The sequence below is a fragment of the Salmo salar genome, chromosome 09 (assembly GCF_965601325.2).
Source record: "Salmo salar chromosome 09, fSalSal1, whole genome shotgun sequence".
In the NCBI taxonomy this organism is placed as follows: domain Eukaryota; kingdom Metazoa; phylum Chordata; class Actinopteri; order Salmoniformes; family Salmonidae; genus Salmo; species Salmo salar.
In genome coordinates, this window is record NC_138299.1 from 64,747,261 (window position 1) to 64,766,644 (window position 19,384).

The following is a 19,384-nucleotide window of genomic DNA, read 5'->3' on the forward strand; positions in this document are numbered from 1 at the left end:
TTATAGGAATTATAGGACTATTTCTCCCTATACGATTTGTATTTCATATACCTTTGACTATTGGATGTTCTTATAGGCACTTTAGAATTGCCAGTGTAACAGTATAGCTTCCTTCCCTCTCCTCGCCCCTACCTGGGCTCGAACCAGGAACACATCGACAACAGCCACCCTCGAAGCAGCCTTACCCATGCAGAGCAAGGAGAACAACTACTCCAAGTCTCAGAGCGAGTGACGTTTGAAACACTATTAGCGCGCACCCCGCTAACTAGCTAGCCATTTCACATCGGTTACACCAGCCTCATCTTGGGAGTTGATAGGCTTGAAGTCATAAACAGCGCAATGCATTGCAAAGGGCTTCTGGCAAAACGCACAAAAGTGCTATTTTGAATGAATGCTTACGAGCCTGCTGGTGCCTACCATCGCTCAGTCAGACTGCTCTATAAAATCATAGACTTAATTATAACACACAGAAACACGAGCCTTAGGTCATTAATATGGTCGAATCCGGAAACTATCACGTTTATTCTTTCAGTGAAATACGGAACCGTTCCGTATTTTACGTAACGGGTGGAATCCCTCAGTCTAAATGTTCCTGTTACATTGCACAACCTTCAATGTTATGTCATAATTACGTAAAATTCTGGCAAATTAGTTCGCAAAGAGCCAGGCGGCCCAAACTGTTGCATATACCCTGACTCTGCGTGCAATGAACAGAAGAGAAGTGACAATTTCACCTGGTTAATATTGCCTGCTAACCTGGATTTCTTTTAGCTAAATATGCAGGTTTAAAAATATATACTTCTGTGTATTGATTTTAAGAAAGGCATTGATGTTTATGGTTAGGTACAGTCGTGCAACGATTGTGCTTTTTTCGCAAATGCGCGTTTGTTAAATCATCCCCCGTTTGGCGAAGTCGGTTGTCTTTGTTAGGAAGAAATAGTCTTCTCAGTTCGCAACGAGCCAGGCGGCCAAAACTGCTGCATATACCCTGACTCTGTTGCAGAGGTGACACATTTTCCCTAGTTAAAATAAATTAATGTTAGCAGGCAATATTAACTAAAGATGCAGGTTTAAAAATATATACTTGTGTATTGATTTTAAGAAAGACATTGATGTTTATGGTTAGGTACAAGTTGGAGCAACGACAGTCCTTTTTCGCAAATGCGCACCGCATCGATTATGTGCAACGCAGGACAGGCTAGATAAACTAGTAATATCATCAACCATGTGTAGTAAACTAGTGATTATGATTGATTGTTTTTTATAAGATAAGTTTAATGCTAGCTAGCAACTTACCTTGGCTTCTTACTGCATTCGCGTAACAGGCAGGCTCCTCGTGGATGCAATGTAAAGCAGGTGGTTAGAGCGTTGGACTAGTTAACCGTAAGGTTGCATCCCCAAGCTGACAAGGTAAAAATCTGTCGTTCTGCCCCTGAACAAGGCAGTTAACCCACCGTTCCTAGGAAGTCATTGAAAATAAGAATGTTCTTAACTGACTTGCCTAGTTAAAAAATATTTATATAAAAATAAAATAAAAAAGCGGCAAATCGGTGGCCAAAAATACCGATTACCGATTGTTATGAAAACTTGAAATCGGCCCTAATTAATCGGCCATTCCGATTAATCGGCCGACCTCTAATTTGGAATACAAGTATGAATCCTTAGCCCAGGTCTAGAGCACAGACCAGGGTTAACAAATGCTTGCGTGAACACAGGCTAAGCTAGCACAGGGACAGTCTAGCCTGGAGCTAAGATAGCCCAGGACTAAAAACAATGCCCTTGTGAAAAGGCCTAATGTAGACTTGGTAAGCAACTCCAGTGTATATTTGGCATGTGTTTCAGGTTATTGTCCTGCTGAAATGTGAATTCATCTCCCAGTGTCTGTTGGAAAGCAGACTGAACCAGGTTTTCCTCTAGGATTTTGCCTGTACTTAGATCTATTCTGTTTCTTTTAATACCCCCAAAAAGCATATTCATAACATGATGCAGCCACCACCATGCTTGAAAATATATTGAGTGGTACTCAGTGATGTGTTGTATTGGATTTGCCCCAAACATAACACTTTGTATTCAGGACATGAAGTTAATTTATTTGCCCCATTTTTTGCAGTTTTACTTCAGTGCCTTTATGCAAACAGGATGCATGTTTTGGAATATTTCCATTCTGCACAGGCTTCCTCCTTTTCACTCTGTCATTTATGTTAGTATTGTGGATTAACTACAATGTCATCGATCCATTCTAAATGTCCTCCTATCACAGCCATTAAACTCTGTAACTGTTTTAAAGTCCCCATTAACTTCACGGTGAAATTCCTGAGCGGTTTCCTTCCTCTCTGGCAAATGAGTAAGGAAGGACACCTGTATCTTGGAAGTGACTTTGTGTATTGATACACCATCCAAAGTGTAATTAATAACTTCACCATGCTCAAAGTGATTTATTCAATGTCTGTTATTACATTTTTTTACCCATCTACTAATAGGTGCCCTTCTTTTAGAGGCATTGGAAAACCTCTCTGGTCTTTGTGGTTGAATGTGTGTTTGAAATCCACTGCTTGACGGAGGGACCTTACAGATAATTGTATGTGTGGGATACAGAGACGAGGTAGTCATTCACACAGAGTTTATGCAACTTATGTGACATGTTAAGCACATTTTTACACGTTAACTTATTTAGGCTTGGCATAACATAGGGGTTGAATTCGTATTGACTCAAGACATTTTAGCTTTTCATTTTTAATTCATTTGTAAGTATTCCGAAAAACATAATTCCACTTCGACATTTTGGGATATTGTGTATAGGCCAGTGACAAAAAATCGAAATGTACTCAATTTGAAATTGAGGCTGTAACACAACAAAATGTGGAAAAAGTCAAGGGGTGTGAATATTTTCTGAAGGCACTATATATTTGTACACCTTTTCTGTATCTCATGTTAATACTTCTAGACAGGGACAGAAATAACATACTTGGGTCAACTACATTGGCAAATACTAGTTTGTAACTTGGTTCTGTAGTACTGGGCAAACTAAATGGTCTAGAAATAGACTGGTCTGGAAATTGACCAGTGGATCACATCATGGGTCCATTACGAGACAAGGGAACCTCTACTTACCACAGACAGCAAATCATCTTTTCATTGTAAGGTTACTAAAACCATATAGGTCTAGTATGTCGTGATACTGATCATTCTACTGTGGTCCAAACATAATCAGTAGTCTCCATCCATTTTTTGAAGAATTTTATTTATTTGTTTTTTAGTATCTTGCATCATTCAGAGAATAAATGTATTAATTCAAAAACATTAGAAAGTCATGTGGTGGCTGGGACTGACATTTACAAAGTGATTAAGAATGTATGGTGAAGGCTTGACTGTGCTGCTCTATTTCAAGCCTGAGCGACTCTACAAGGAGTCGAAAGCGTTCCACAGGGATGCTGAGCGACTCTACAAGGAGTCGAAAGCGTTCCACAGGGATGCTGAGCGACTCTACAAGGAGTTTTCTCCTTTAACAAGTCCGACGAGCCTGACGTGAAGGGCATACTGCTTCCCCGGGACAAGGCCCAAATCCCTATCATTTGCGTGAAGAAAAGATGGAGAACAAGAGGACGGGGGTCAGGCTGCCTTCTGAGAAATCATAGGAAATCGAATAAACCCCCACTGTATTCATTGGAAAATAAAATCGATGACCTACGAGAAAGATTAAACTTCCAACTGGACATTAAAAACTGTAAAATCTTATGCTTCACGGAGTCGTGGCTGAACGACGACATTATCAACATACAGCTGGCTGGTTATATGCTGTATCGGCAGGAGAGAACAGCGGCGTCTGGTAAGACAAGGGGGGGCGGACTATGTATATTTGTAAACAACAGCTGGTGCACGATATCTAAGGAAGTCTCAAGGTTTTGCTTGCCTGAGGTAGAGTTTTCATGATAAGCTGTAGACCACACTACCTACCTAGAGAGTTTTCATCTGTATTTTTCCTAGCTGTCTACATACCACCACAGACTGATGCTAGCACTAAGAAAACACTCAATGAGCTGTATTCCGCCATAAGCAAACAGGAAAACGCTCATCCAGAGGCGGCGCTCCTAGTGGCCAGGGACTTTAATGCAGGGAAACTTAAATCTGTTTAACCAAATTTCTATCAGCATGTTTGGGGCGGCAGGTAGCCTAGTGGTTAGACCGTTGGGCCAGTAACCGAAAGGATGCTGAATCAAATCCCCAAGCTGACAAGGTAAAAATCTGTCGTTCTGCCCTTGAACAAGGCAGTTAACCCACTGTTCCCCGGTAGGCCGTCATTGTAAATAAGAATTTGTTCTTAACTGACTTGACTAGTTAAATAAAATAATTTGAAATGTGCAATCAGAGGGGAAAAAAACTCTAGACAACCTTTACTCTACACACAGAGAAGCATACAAAGCCCTCCATTTGGCAAATCTGACCATAATTATATGCTCCTGATTCCTGCTTACAAGCAAAAATAAAAGCAGGAAGAACCAGTGACTCGGTCAATAAAAAAAGTAGTCAGATGAAGTAGATGCTAAGCTACAGGACTGTTTTGCTAGCACAGACTGGAATATGTTCTGGGATTCTTCCGATGGCATACAGCGGCTCATCAGGCATTTGCTTCATCAATAAGTGCAACGATGACGTCGTCCCCAGTGACAGTACGTGCATACCCCAACCAGAAGCCATGGATTACAGGCAACATCCGCACTGAGCTAAAGGCTGCCGCTTTCAAGGAACAGAACTCTAACCTGGAAGCTTATAAGAAATCCTGCTATTCCCTCCGACGAACCATCAAACAGGCAAAGCATCAATACAGGACTAAGATTGAATGGTACTACACCGGCTCCGAAGCTCATCGGATGTGGCAGGGCTTGCAAACTATTACAGAATACAAAGGGAAGCACAGCTGAAAGCTGCCCAGTGACAAGAGCCTACCAGATGAGCTAAACTACATCTATGCTCGCTTTGAGGCAAATAACAGTGAAACATGCATGAGAGCACCAGCTGTTCTGGACGACTGTGTTATCACGCTCTCCGCAGCCGATGTGAGTAAGACCTTTAAACAGGTCAACATTTACCAGGCCGCAGGGCCAGACGGATTACCAGGACGTGTCAAACGAGCATGCGTTGACCAACTGGCAAGTGTCTTCACTGACATTATCAACCTCTCCCTGTCCGAGTCTGTAATAGCAATATGTTTTAAGCAGACCCCCATAATCCCTGTGCCCAAGAACACCAAGGTAACCTGCCTAACTTCTGACCTGTAGCACTCATGTCTGTAGCCATGAAGTTCTGTGAAAGGCTGGTCATGGCTCACATCAATACCATTATCCCAGAAACCCTAGACCCACTCCAATTTGCATACCACCCTAACAGATCCACAGATGATTCAACCTCTATTCCACTCCACACTGCCCTTTCCCACCTGGACAAAAGGAACACCTATGTGAGAATGCTATTCATTGACTACAGCTCAGCGTTCAACACCATAGTGCCCTGAAAACGTATCAATAAGCTAAGGACCCTGGGACTAAACACCTCCCTCTGCAACAGCATCCTGGACTTCCTGACGGGCCAACCCCAGGTGGTAAGGGTAAGTAACAACACATCTGCCATGCTGATCCTCAACACAGGGGCCCCTCAGGGGTGTGTGCTCAGTCCCCTCCTGTACTCCCTGTTCACTCATGACTGTACGGCCAGGCATGACTCCAACACCATCATTAAGTTTGCTGATGACACAACAGTGGTAGGCCTGATCACCGACAACGACAAGACAGCCTATAGGGAGGAGGTCAGAGACCTGGTCGTGTGGTGCCAGGACAACAACCTCTCCCTCAACGTGATCAAGACAAAGGAGATGATTGTGGACTACAGGAAAAGGAGGACCGAGCATGCCCCCATTCTCATCGACGGGGCTGTAGTGGAGCAGGTTGAGAGCTTCAAGTTCCTTGGTGTCCACATCCCCAAGAAACTAACATGGGGACATTAAAGCCAGTCGTGAAGAGGGCACAACAAAACCTATTCCCCCTCAGGAAACTGAAAAGATTTGGCATGGGGCCTCAGATCCTCAAACGTTTCTACAGCAGCACCATCGAGAGCATCCTGACAGGTTGCATCACTGCCTGGTATGGCAACTGCTTGGCCTCCGACAGACGGTAGTGCGTACGGCCCAGTACATCACTGGGGCCAAGCTTCCTGCCATTCAGGACCTCTATACCAGGCGGTGTCAGAGGAAGGCCCTAAAAATTGTCAAAGACTCCAGCCACCCTAGTCATAGACTGTTCTCTCTGCTCCCGCATGGTAAGAGGTACCGGAGCACCACGTCTAGGTCCAAGAGGCTTCTAAACCCGTCTGGTGTTCAACGTCTGGTGTCAGCCCGTCTGGTGTTCAACCTTCCCAAGTTCTCTCACGTCACCCCGCTCCTCCGCTCTCTCCACTGGCTTCCAGTTGAAGCTCGCATCCTCTACAAGACCATGGTGATTGCCTACGGAGCTGTGAAGGGAACGGCACCTCCATACCTTCAGGCTCTGATCAGGCCCTACACCCAAACAAGGGCACTGCGTTCATCCACCTCTGGCCTGCTGGCCCCCCTACCTCTGAGGAAGCACAGTTCCCGCTCAGCCCAGTCAAAACTGTTCGCTGCTCTGGCACCCCAATGGTGGAACAAGCTCCCTCACGACGCCAGGACAGCGGAGTCAATCACCACCTTCCGGAGACACCTGAAACCCCACCTCTTTAAGGAATACCTAGGATAGGATAAAGTAATCCTTCTAACCCCCCCCCCCCCTTAAAAGATTTAGATGCACTATTGTAAAGTGGTTGTTCCACTGGATATCATAAGGTGAATGCACCAATTTGTAAGTCGCTCTGGATAAGAGCGTCTGCTAAATGACTTAAATGTAAATGTAATGTAATATAAACAGCTGCTACCCCCAAGCTATAAGACTCCTGAACATCTAATCAAATGGCTACCCCCCCCCCCCCCCCCCCACACACACACTCTTTTACGCCGCTGCTACATTACCTCAATTACCTCGACTAACCGGTACCCCTGCACATTGACTCTGTACCAGTACCCCCCTGTATATAGTCTCGCTATTGTTATTTTACTGCTGCTCTTTAACTACTTGTTACTTTTATTTATTATTCTTACTCATATTTTTTAAACTGCATTGTTGGTTAGGGTCTTGTAAGTAAGCATTTCACTGTAAGGTCTACACCTGTTGTATTCGGCGCATGTGACTAATACAATTTGATTTGATTTGAATGGCACACATACACAATCCATGTCTCAAGGCGTAAAAATCCTTCTTTAATCTGTCTCCTCCCCTTCATCTACACTGATTGAAGTGGATTTAACAAGTGACATCAATAAGGGATCATAGCTCTCACCTGGATTTCCCTGGTCACTCTATGTCATGGAAGGAGCAGGTGTTCTTAATGTTTTGTACACTCAGCGTATACTCCACACCTGAAAGCCTTATAGGCCTACACCTTCAAATAAGCATTCACATTCAATCAAACAGTCTTGGAAATAAAGTAAAATATACCACTCCTGTCCTTTTTATGCCTCATCTCTCTCTCTCCGTCTCTAGTAATATTCCTGCAAGCCTTACACAAATCAAAACTCTTCTTGGAAATACCACCCCCTGTCCTCACTGTAAGACATCCCTCAGCTCGAGAGGCAGTGTCCTCCTTCCTGTGCCCAGTGTAATTGCTTCATTAGAATCGGTGAGGAGTCTTTGTCTGGTGGCCGGGGAGATTTAATAAGGGCTCTAGGTGGTTTTTCTCTCTCAGACACTTGTCTCTGGGCAGCTAGGATTCCACTCTGCAATTTCTAATAATGCCGCACTCTCTCTCCAATAAAGCCGTAAAGTCAAGAACATCAAACAGAGAAAAGAAGCCTGGTGAATCCTCTCTCCTCCACCGTAGAGCCTGAGGCAAGCCACAGATAGTGTCTGTATTGTTTCCATATTTGGCTATTTCTACTGCCTAGGCAATAATGTGCTGTAAGTACATTTGGCCATTTGTTTCTCACAATCACCACTGGATATCTAATGTTCTGAGGTTTTTAAGGTGATGCAAGCCACTAGGTGATGTACTGTGTTCGAAAAAAAGCTTGTGAGGGAGAACACTGAAGCAGGAACAGCATAAATGAAGTCAAAAGACTGTTGAGAATGAGACTAAGTGAGAATGAGTAAAAATGTATAGTATATCTCCATGTAAAATGTCAAACTCTACCTTGCTTATAAATGTAGTAGTGGGCCTTTTGAGGAAGAATTCCAGGGGGTCTCTTGATGTAAGCTGTGATTGTAAGCCATGATTAATATAAGCCATGATTAATATGTGGTATTATAGTGTTACATTTACAGCATTGAGGTAGACCAAGTGGCTTCAAACCTTCTAGAGCAGCCTTCAAAGTTACCCAGTGTTTTCCCTAGATTATAATCCAGACGAGGCACAAAAGACCCCCTAAAACAACACCCAGGGCCTGTTTAAATAACATTTTCAATTTAAACCCATTGAAGTCAAATACTTTTAAGCAGAAGGGGAATAGAACTAAGTGAACCCTCCTCGCCTATACAAAGGCAGGGTAACCACTTTTAGTTGACTGCCACCAGTGATGCATGGAATGAAGATATCAACACATATGGACTCACGTGATGACGAGCGAGGTGGCAAAGAGCAGTGTGGTGAGCAGGCCCCGTTGGCAGTCTGCGTTCTTCCGCTGGCGCTGGTGCATCTCGCCACCACAGTTGTCGCAGCAGCGGCACAGGCAGAAGAAGAGGCCGACCAGGGGCAGCAGGACCATGAAGAGCAGGCCGAGCACGGCACACACCACGAAACCTGCCTCATAGTAGATGGCCTGGAGAGAAAAGGAGGAGTGGAGGGGGAGAGAAGGGGATGAGGGGAAAGGGGGAAGGAGAGAGAGGGAGTGAGGAGAGGGGTAGAAGTAGAGAGGGAGGAGTAGATGAGTCTAGAATGATGATGAGAGGCCACAGGTGGCATTGACAACACTTTACATGACTGCTAAGATGAACATTTTTAAAATCTATGTTATTAAACACAGTACATAGAAGTCCATAGCCTTGTTTGACAGTTTTTGCAATTTGGCCACAAAGCTGGACAACAGTGACGGCTGTGGAGATGTTATCCTCAAAATCAATGCCAAATGTGTGATGTGTCAAGCCAGTGGACACAGCACAGTGACACCATTTGACATCATTTCTGTGTCAGTGTGATTTTGATACTATTACATTCTATGCAGCAAACATGCAAATGATAGCAGGAATAATGCCATAAACAATGTCAAATCAACAGAAACATAAATTGAATTACATTTAGCATCAAAACAGCTTTAAATAAGGGCAGATCAACACAAAGGACACGCATTTAATCAAAAATAAAAAGGAGACAGAAATCTTAAATTCAATAGGTACAATTTGTGTAAGGAATTTGGGACAAATTCTAGTGAAGGGGAAAGTAAGAATTAGTACTACTAATGCTACTTCAGAAGTAGCAATGCTTCTTCAGTTAGCTAGGGGTGGGGTAGCTAGGTGAGATGGGGTAGGGGTAATGACCATATGTGACCTGATTCATGAAACTAGGCGTATGTCGCAAGTCACGATTTCACAGGAGAGCCGTTTGAACATAAAAAATATTTTTGATCAAAATGCGTTTTTTGGCAGAAATGCCTTCTAGAACATGTGAACTTTCATGTGCCTTAATAACAAACCTGTATGCCATCTGTAAATACGAATAAAATTGTTAAATTACGAGACTTGTTGGTTAAACCAGAGAAAAAGCGGGGAAACCTTCGTACTAGCCATGATTGGCTGAGATAATGAGTGGGCTGGAGTTTGGATTGGTCTGCCATATTGAAGGCTTCTGTCATTTTATGCTCGTCAGTCCGTGTTGGTAATCCTGTCGAACGTGGCTTTTTAAAAATTGTATTGTGTAGTGGAGCTGCATAAGTGTTGCTCTCCACTTTATGGAGGATCAAGTTTTGAAATCAGTAGAATTAGAGTATGATAGCTAAAGAGATGGAGAAAACACCTGTCTCCGGATTACATCTTCAAACTAAGGGCAACTGTGGTATGGCATTCCTGACAGTGAGACGCATCCATCATGCATGATGATGTATACAGGTAAGATAGTCAAGCGTTAGCTAGCTACATTTTCAGATATTTCACGTGTCTAATTTCAAGCTAAAGTGAACTGTTAGCTAGTTAGCTAACGTTAGCTGGCTGGCTCCCTAGCTGACGTTATTATTTGTTTCCCAGGGTCGTTTGCTTTTCTAGTTAGAGCCTAATGTTAGCTAGCTAACATTGGACCTGGTTGGTTTGCTCCCAGCACTGTGGTATTGTTGGCACTTTGTTCATTGTTGTTTAACTAGCTAACGTTAGCTGACTGGCTCATTAGCTAACGTTACGTGATGTGTGTGATCTTAAACGTTGTTTACCTAGCTAGGTTCACTGTTTACCTAGCCAACTAGCTATATGTCTTAAGCTAGTGTACTGTTAGCTAGCTAGCTAATGTTAGCTGACTGGCTCCCTAGCGGACGTTATTATTCCTTTCCCAGAGCTGTTTGCTTTTCTAGTTAGAGCCTAATGTTAGGCATTGTTGGCACTTTGTTCATTGTTGGCACTTTGTTCATTGTTGTTTAACTAGCTAACGCTAGCTGGCTGGCTCGTTAGCTAACGTTACGTGACGTGTGTACAATACCCGTTGAATATGGTTGGTGTCAGTAAACATCTGCAAAAAAAGCGTAATGAAATTGTTGCCAGCAGAGCTGGTTAGGCTGTTTTCATGTAATCCAGAGGTAAACAAATCATCAGCCAGAGCGTCAAGTATGCGCTCCGAGAGCGAAACGAGATGGGTGGGGCTAAAGATTAAGAGGGTGTGAATGATGCTGAATGGGTGTAGACAAAGAAGAGATACCAAAACATTCAAAGGCAATTTTCTCAAAAGTGAGTTTACAATTGGATCAACTTTCAAAGCAGAATTACTTTCCCATTGTTCCTCAAATGCAATGTATGATATACCATTTTGTAGCTCTGAGTCTATACTTTTATCCAACGTAAAAAACACCATTTCACATTTTGCTACATGAGACCGAATCCAGGTGGTGAGTCACATATAGGCTTGAGCACATGGGCCGAACTTGAGAGCGCTCAAATGACCCTGTTGGTTATCGTGAACACTGTCTCCCATCTCCCCTTGTTATGTAAGGCTGCCGTCGCACTGATCTTCTCCTATGTCAACTGAAGTAAGTGAGGGCTTTGAAAATTGGAAAAATCAATAGGGATCAGTAATTCCTGCACCGTATGTAACTTGTCACAATGATGTTCAATGGGCTGCTTCGTTATGAAAGGATCAAAGGGGCCGCTATCAAAACGTCTGAATGACTTGGGCTCTTCTCATGGCTTTCCCTACTGATTCCCTCTAATCTTAATCTTTTTAAAGGGCAACTGCACTTCCTGGTTTGGCCTCGTTTTAGATTTGGTTTATGAAGAAATGCTAGTTGCCAACACTGAAATCAAACGCGAGTTGGTTTTGGGGTGTGGTTTGATGTGGGTGTCTCTTGTGTGTGTTCGCAGTTGGGAAGTGTTAGCCAGATTATTTTGCCAATTAGCTTCAGCTAGGCGACTGTGGCAAAGTTGGTTTAACTTTGGATAGCCAATCTCCGGGGCTTGTTAGGGACCATCAATAAATTACACAATGTAAATTAGACAATATTTTCATGTAGCACAACTTTTAGTTTTCTCATTAAATGCTTTAAATATTTGTTCCTGTATACGGGTTGAAAATGGCAAATTTGGACACTAATAAGCATCTAAATGGGAACTTAGTGGCTGTAGAGTAACATGCTAAACATGACATTAGAGCTCTGGCTGTGCGCTTCTCAGTGCTGTATGGGTTTTGACTTGACAGACGTTCAGAACTTGAGCACTGCGCACGACAAGAAGTTTCCCCCCCATCCCTCCCGATAATTTGTGCAATTTAAGCAAATGTTTTGTTGTCTGAGTGAGGGAAATGCTGTAAATGAAGATGATGTACTGTACGTTGAAAAATGAGACGTGGAGGATTATAATAAATACCGCTTTGATGTCATACAAGTATTTGATGTCAAACACTTCATATTACCAAATCATAAAACTCATGTCATATACAGTGTCAACGTTTATGATCACTATGTTTGATGTACAGTTACAAGGTGACATGGCATCATACCCTGGGTTGTTCTGGACAGAATGAGCCTATGTTTGTCTATTTTGAAGAAAATTTACCATGGCAAACACATCTGAATGCACTCATGACTCCTTTCTATGCCCACCAAAATTAACATCTGTTTCTCTGAATTGCCTTGTAAAAGCCTAACACTGTAAAATCATATTTTATAACTTAGCTAGTCATGTTGGCAATAGAACAAGCTTTCAAATCATGCCCACCTGAACCAGATTTGGATTTATAATGGACAGTTTTTGGACTGCGAAAACAACAACAGTAATTGTGTGATGGCGGGGATGCAGAGTTGTGTTCCAAAGTAAACAACTATAGGTGTGTTTGCTCTAGTTCATCAACGACACAGCTAGGAGAGCTCAAAAAAGTACATTATAGTTGGAGACACTTCTTTGAGTCATAAAAGTGCATTGAAATAACTCAGGAACTGTGCAAGCTTTTGGAGAGGTGTTTGGACACTTGGAGACACCAGTTAGTCCTCTCACTCAAAGCCTTGTAATTGTTTTGTCTTATGTTGCATCTAAACCACATTTTACATGAATAATCTTATCATGTGACAGAATGTAAAATCTATTTTTTGATGTTGTTATCAACAAATGCGGTGAAAAGTACAGTAAATGTAAAATGCACGTAAAATAAACAGTGTAATGTTTGGATTCACAAGTGAACTGGATTCACAGGTGAACTGTTGTGTACAGTCGTGGCCAAAAGTTTTGAGAATGACGCAAATATTAATTTCAACAAAGTTTGCTGCTTCAGTGTCTTTAGATATTTTTGTCAAATGTTAATATGGAATACGGAAGTATAATTACAAGCATTTCATAAGTGTCAAAGGCTTTTATTGACAATTACATGAAGTTGATGCAAAGTCAATACTTTTTCAAGACCTCTGCAATCCGCCCTGGCATGCTGTCAATTAACTTCTGGGCCACATCCTGACTGATGGCAGCCCATTCTTGCATAATCAATGCTTGGAGTTTGTCAGAATATGTGGGTTTTTGTTTGTCCACCCGCCTCTTGAGGATTGACCACAAGTTCTCAATGGGATTAAGGTCTGGGGAGTTTCCTGGACATGGACCCAAAATATCGATGTTTTGTTCCCCGAGCCACTTAGTTATCACTTTTGCCTTATGGCAAGGTGCTCCATCATGCTGGAAAAGGCATTGTTCGTAACCAAACTGTTCCTGGATGGTTGGGAGAAGTTGCTCTCCGAGGATGTGTTGGTACCATTCTTTATTCATGGCTGTGTTCTTTGGCAAAATTGTGAGTGAGCCCACTCCCTTGGCTGAGAAGCAACCCCACACATGAATGGTCTCAGGATGCTTTACTGTTGGCATAACACAGGACTGATGGTAGCGCTCACCTTGTCTTCTCCGGACAAGCTTTTTTCCCGGATGCCCCAAACAATCGGAAAGGGGATTCATCAGAGAAAATGACTTTACCACAGTCCTCAGCAGTCCAATCCCTGTACCTTTTGCAGAATACCAGTCTGTCCCTGATGTTTTCCTAGAGAGAATTGGCTTCTTTGCTGCCCTTCTTGACACCAGGCCATCCTCCAAAAGTCTTTGCCTCACTGTGCGTGCAGATGCACTCACACCTGCCTGCTGCCATTCCTGAGCAAGCTCTGTACTGGTGGTGCCCCGATCCCGCAGCTGAATCAACTTTTGGAGACGATCCTGGCGCTTGCTGGACTTTCTTCGGCACCCTGAAGCCTTCTTCACACCAATTGAACCGCTCTCCTTGAAGTTCTTGATGATCCGATAAATGGTTGATTTAGGTGCAATCTTACTGGCAGCAACATCCTTGCCTGTGACGCCCTTTTTGTGCAAAGCAATGATGGCGGCACATGTTTCCTTGCAGGTAACCATGGATGACAGAGGATGAACAACGAGCACCACCCTCCTTTTAAAGTTTCCAGTCTGTTATTCGAACTCAATCAGCATGACAGAGTGATCTCCAGCCTTGTCCTCGTCAACACTCACACCTGTATTAACGAGAGAATCACTGACATGATGTCAGCTGGTCCTTTTGTGACAGGGCTGAAATGCAGTGGAAATGTTTTTGGGGGGGGGATTCAGTTCATTTGCATGGCAAAGAGGGACTTTGCAATTAATTGCAATTCATTTGATCACTCTTCATAACATTCTGGAGTATATGCAAATTGCCATCATACAAACTGAGGCAGCAGACTTTGACACAAATATACATTTTCACATTCTCAAAACTTTTAGCCACGACTGTACTCACCTTCGGTCGAATAATTTTCCCATTATCCCCAAACTGTTCCATTTCAATTGCTACCATGGTTATGCATATTTTTTGGGATATTTCTTCTGTAATAAACATTTAAATTGAACCCTACCCATATAGGCAAATTCACCACGTGGTTTACACCTGATTTGAAAATGGAGTTGCGAGAAAATAAATAAGCAATTGCACTTGTTTCATAGAACCGGTGTTGCGTCAGTAACCTCCATTAGCCACTAGATGCGGTTATAATGAACAGATTGGTTTCTGTTTTCTTCCTACAAATGTGGCTCTATTCTTTGAACGGTTAAAGCAACAACAAAAATATGACGACCCCGTCACTGAAAGATAACAATCTCAGCAACACGTATGCGTCTTCTGTTTCCCTCAAGCCGCACAGGTCTCATTAGAACAGAGTTGACAAGACCAGGCACTAAATCAGACTGGTAGGAAAAAAACATCATCCTATATGATGTTCTTTTCTACACAGAATATAATAACAAATTATTGCCTGATCTTCTGAAATTCCCAATACCTTTCTGATGCATTTCAGTCACTTCAAACCATACTTCCTTCAGATTGAAATTCTGTCAAAAGTACTGTCAGACTGATTTGTAATAGTCATAGCCCCAATTAAAAAAGTAAACATTCGGCTATGATTACGTCCCTTTTTTTTACATGGTGGATCGCAATGAAAAAAAATAAATCTAAATGGGTCGCTGATCCAAATAAGTTGGGGTACCCCTGGCTGAACATATTGTCCCATGTACATTGTGTAATTTACCGATGGACCCTAACTAGCCCCATAGGGATATCCAAAATCAACCCAAATTGGCCACGAGCATTACGATTGCGTCGCATGTAGCTGCACCCTGAATTGATAATGACTTGTGTGCTGCCAGATGAAACAAACCCAACCTTCATTTACACTGTGATGCAGTCACGGCCACAAGTTTCACAAAATTCCAAGATGATCCTAATTACACTTTGTAGTAAATTTTGACAGTAGAATAAATGTTTTTCTGACTCATATCGAATGCCACATTGGCTGTTTTCTAAATGAGAAGTTGTTTTTTTAGTGGCAGTTGCTTGCTGCTTTGCCATTTAGCGCTTGGGCTCAAATCTATTCGGAACTTTTTCCACCTCTTCTCCTTTCCTCTTCTGCTAATTTGGAAATCTTTGGGGACAGTTTCTAAATCTCCAGCTGCTCAGTTAATCCAACTTCCAAAGCCACTATTTGGCTGAGTAAGGCTCACTGGGTGTCAGTCAGGTAGTTCCTGGAGGCTATGGATAAAGAAAAATCCTGTCTTACCTAAAGCCCCCTTCGCCCTGGCTTCTTTTTCTCCACATTATCAGATGTGGTAAATCTCAGAGATGGAGGGAATGTGTGACTTTTACTATAATGTATGAAGCAGCCACGTCTGACCAGCTCTGACGGTTTGGCCTCATCATTTGCCCATGGATGGTTTTGTTTGTCTTTGTTGAGGGTTCTGCACGTCAACTACAGTCGCGTTTTAGATGGATTTTTCTGTCAAATGCTTCCCACAGCTGTTTGAACTGGGTGGCAACTGGCAAGGGCACAGTGTGTAACTCAACGCTATGTGATCTGATTAATTCTCAAGGTTAAGATCCCAGGTGGGTCGCCCGCTACTTGCTTGCTACTGGCATTTGTCCAATTAGGGATGAAAACACACACACAGCCATTCTCTCAGTGCATAACAAGGAGAGAAAAAGTGACTTCGACAAATGTTCTCTCCAGAATAACTGTCCGATTGCGAGAGAGTGTATCACAGGATGGTAATGGTAGCAGTAAAATGTAATCTCTGTCCAATCCTTACCAACAACCCTCTACATGGTTAAAACGGCGCTCTAAAGACTGCCCTTGACATAATGGTAAGCGATATGATGATAAGCATCACCTAACCCCTCCAGTCTCCAGCAGGTTCGCCTACCACATGGGAATGTGATATATGAGGGTCTTTATGGACTAGGACTGTACTGAATATGGGGTGGAGGGGGGTCAGTGTCTTAGGAATTAACTGGAGTTCTGGCCACATCAGCACATCTAGGGCTCAAGTGAGGCTCGGCATGGCAATGGTTTGACTGGCTGTCTGGGAGAGAAGAGGGAAAAACACACTGCAGAGGATTCAGGAAACTACACGGCCTGACTGAATGGTTGCCATCGAAATCCCTGGTCCGAAACAAATCTGACCCTTTAGGAAATTGCTCATACACAGATATGAATTGTGCCTGTTATTGTACGACTGGCATGATCATATTAATGAAGGCACTTAATATGGTATAGTACAAACCCATATAAACCCATTGGGTATACAGTGACTGTCATATAACTTTGAATGGATTTCCAATGATGAACATAACCACAAGTAGTCTCCAAGAACCCCCAGCCCAGCTGGCAAAATTTGTCATGGAGAAGTGCCAAGTAATGACATCATTTTCTTATTGAAATCTGTTTTTCTGGTTGAAGAGATGCCAGACAACCACATCACAATCAGTTAAAGGTATTTTTCTAGTATGCTAAAAAGACGCGTGAACAAAATGTCATTTTGCCACAAGTATACAACCTGACGTTATCATTGCAAAGTCTGACGTTTTGCCCGCTGGGTCAGTTCAACAGATGGGAGAGCTAAAGGGATGCTAGATGGGTGAGGGGTAGGTGGGGAAGGACATGGCCCATACAGGTGAATGAAGGTAAAGGAAGCTAGGTAGTGTGCAGACTTTACCTGGAGCGTCAGAACAACGTTCTCTGGCTGAGGGTTGCCAAGTCAGATGAAGAAGGCATGCAGAAGACAAAGCCAACGCAGAGTCAAAGAAAGGGAAAAGCCATACAAAACCAAATAATGAAGCAGAAAATCAAACTTAGAATTGACATGCATATCCAGACATTTGCACACAGAGAAAGAGCATCTATAGACTCTAATATATTGTACACTCCATCTTTGAAGCTGTTTCAACATTTTGGCACGCCATTGACTGGGGGGGGGGGGGGGGGGGGCTTCAAAACAGTTTAATCCTGATTTAATAAATAAATCATTAAAATTCTGTCTGGAAACTTTCTAACACTTTTCTTCTGAAGATTCAGGAGAAACCTAGATCTTCAAAGAAAACAAGTTGTTAATTAGAGCTATTTATTAGACAAAAACACAACTGATTTCTCCCTCTGTTTGTTTTCATACACAGTGCCAGAGGCAATTACTGTTTTCCCAGTGTACTAACACAAAGGACGGCCATACCTTGGCTCCCACAAGCAATTAACGCACTGCTTTAGAACAGAAAGGGCGGTGCCAACTTCGCGACATCGGAAATATGCGTCATGTCCGTATCAGAAGAAAAACGGTGACACTAATAAGAATGTGAAATCCTAAAAACTTAGAACCAACCACAGGCAAACATAAAAACATAAGAGTGTGTACACAAACAACGCACTTACCTTCTGATACTCCGACTGAATGGCGCCAAATTTATCCTTGGCTACTTTGACGACGAGATCTGAAACGACATGGAGGAAACAGACACAGCGTGAAGCCCCCTTGTCACAGCTCAGCACTGTCATAGTTAGGTAACGCAACATCATGTTCCTCCCCATAAGTACAGTACAGAAACGTTTATAACACAACCCCCTGAGGACCACCTTTACCCTCTAAATTGTACAGTAGTAAATGATATATCATATCCATAGGGGTTCAGCCAAAGAGATACAAAAATAATAGTGTTCTATTTAATTATGTGTGTTCAGCAAAGCTATCCACTGATCTAGAAAACAAAAGGCTATTGCATCTTCACTGGCGGTGGATGAAACCTTATAGTAACTGTAGAACTGTAGACATCCACTTTTTTCTATGGACAAAATGTATTGTGCAGGTCAAATCTAAACACATAACAAAGCTAAAAAAAAGAATGTTGACATACAAAAGCTGTTCAGATTACGAAGCAAAAAAATCCAAAAGAACCCTTCAGTTCAATGTGAGGACAAACATAGCTACTGATGTTATTTTGTTAGGAGTCAAACTGACATGAGGCGATAGCAAAGTCATGGGGTGAAAGGGTCAAGCACCAAGCTTTCGTGAGGTGAAAGGGTCAAGCACCACGCTTTCGTGAAGTGAAAGGGTCAAGCACCACGCTCTCCGCGAACATCATATTACTGAGACACACAGCTGAGGACAAAAATACTGCGACAACATTCTCCAAGATTGCCTCTCCTCCAACCCACTCGATGCCCTCTCTATGTGGCATATTGGGGGCATGAGCTTGATAGAGCATGGAGTGGGGTACTCTTCCCACAGCTATTTGACCTGCAGCGGGGTTGTTCATTTCTCACAAATGATGACAGCGTAGAGCAATGCCTCTCAGAGGCTTAAAGCGCAGAAGACAAAGATGGAAAAAGAAAGACAAGGGGCTTTCCTTTGCTGCAATGCAGTTTTTTTTTTTAAATCACAGGCAGAAATAGACAGAAATGCTAATAAAGACAAGCTAAGGAGGGAGGGAATCGTTGACAGGCACTTTTTTTGCAAAGATGGGTCATCTATTATTCAAAGGATGGGCTGTGTTTTAAGAGAGGAGGTCGCTTCGGGCTTCTCTTTCACCCAATTATTCTTGCTTTTATGAAGATCTGAGCGGCAAACTAACACGTGTTCCATGGAAAACCTACTTCATTGTCTTTGTCTTGACATTACATTATGTTGAAATTAGGACATGTTCGCATATGATTGGGGTGTACATCCCTGTCCTTACCAGAAAATAGTCATTAGTAAAAATTATTTTGACACATTGCTCACGTTTCACCCATTGGTTTCCCCCCAGGGTTGAAAAGTGAATCTAAGAAAGACCTCTGGTTTCACTTTTCTGACAGTTCAATTTGACATTG

General features: G+C 42.7%; 1 protein-coding gene across 13 annotated transcripts in view; it reads right to left on the reverse strand.

Annotated features, from left to right (window-relative positions):
• prom1a (prominin 1a) overlaps positions 1-19,384 on the reverse strand; it is a 123,432-nt gene that overhangs the window by 64,465 nt on the left and 39,583 nt on the right. For 9 of the 13 annotated variants that reach the window (XM_082955862.1, XM_082955854.1, XM_082955857.1 and 6 more), the window contains exons 2-4: positions 17,951-18,009; positions 17,244-17,270; positions 8,670-8,875 (exon numbers count right to left, since the gene is read on the reverse strand). In XM_082955862.1, coding sequence (XP_082811988.1) covers positions 8,670-8,875; positions 17,244-17,270; positions 17,951-18,009 — 292 coding nt within the window. The remainder of the gene's footprint in view (positions 1-8,669; positions 8,876-17,243; positions 17,271-17,950; positions 18,010-19,384) is intronic. The other 4 variants (XM_082955858.1, XM_014211859.3, XM_014211862.3 and 1 more) reach the window with 1 other exon arrangement.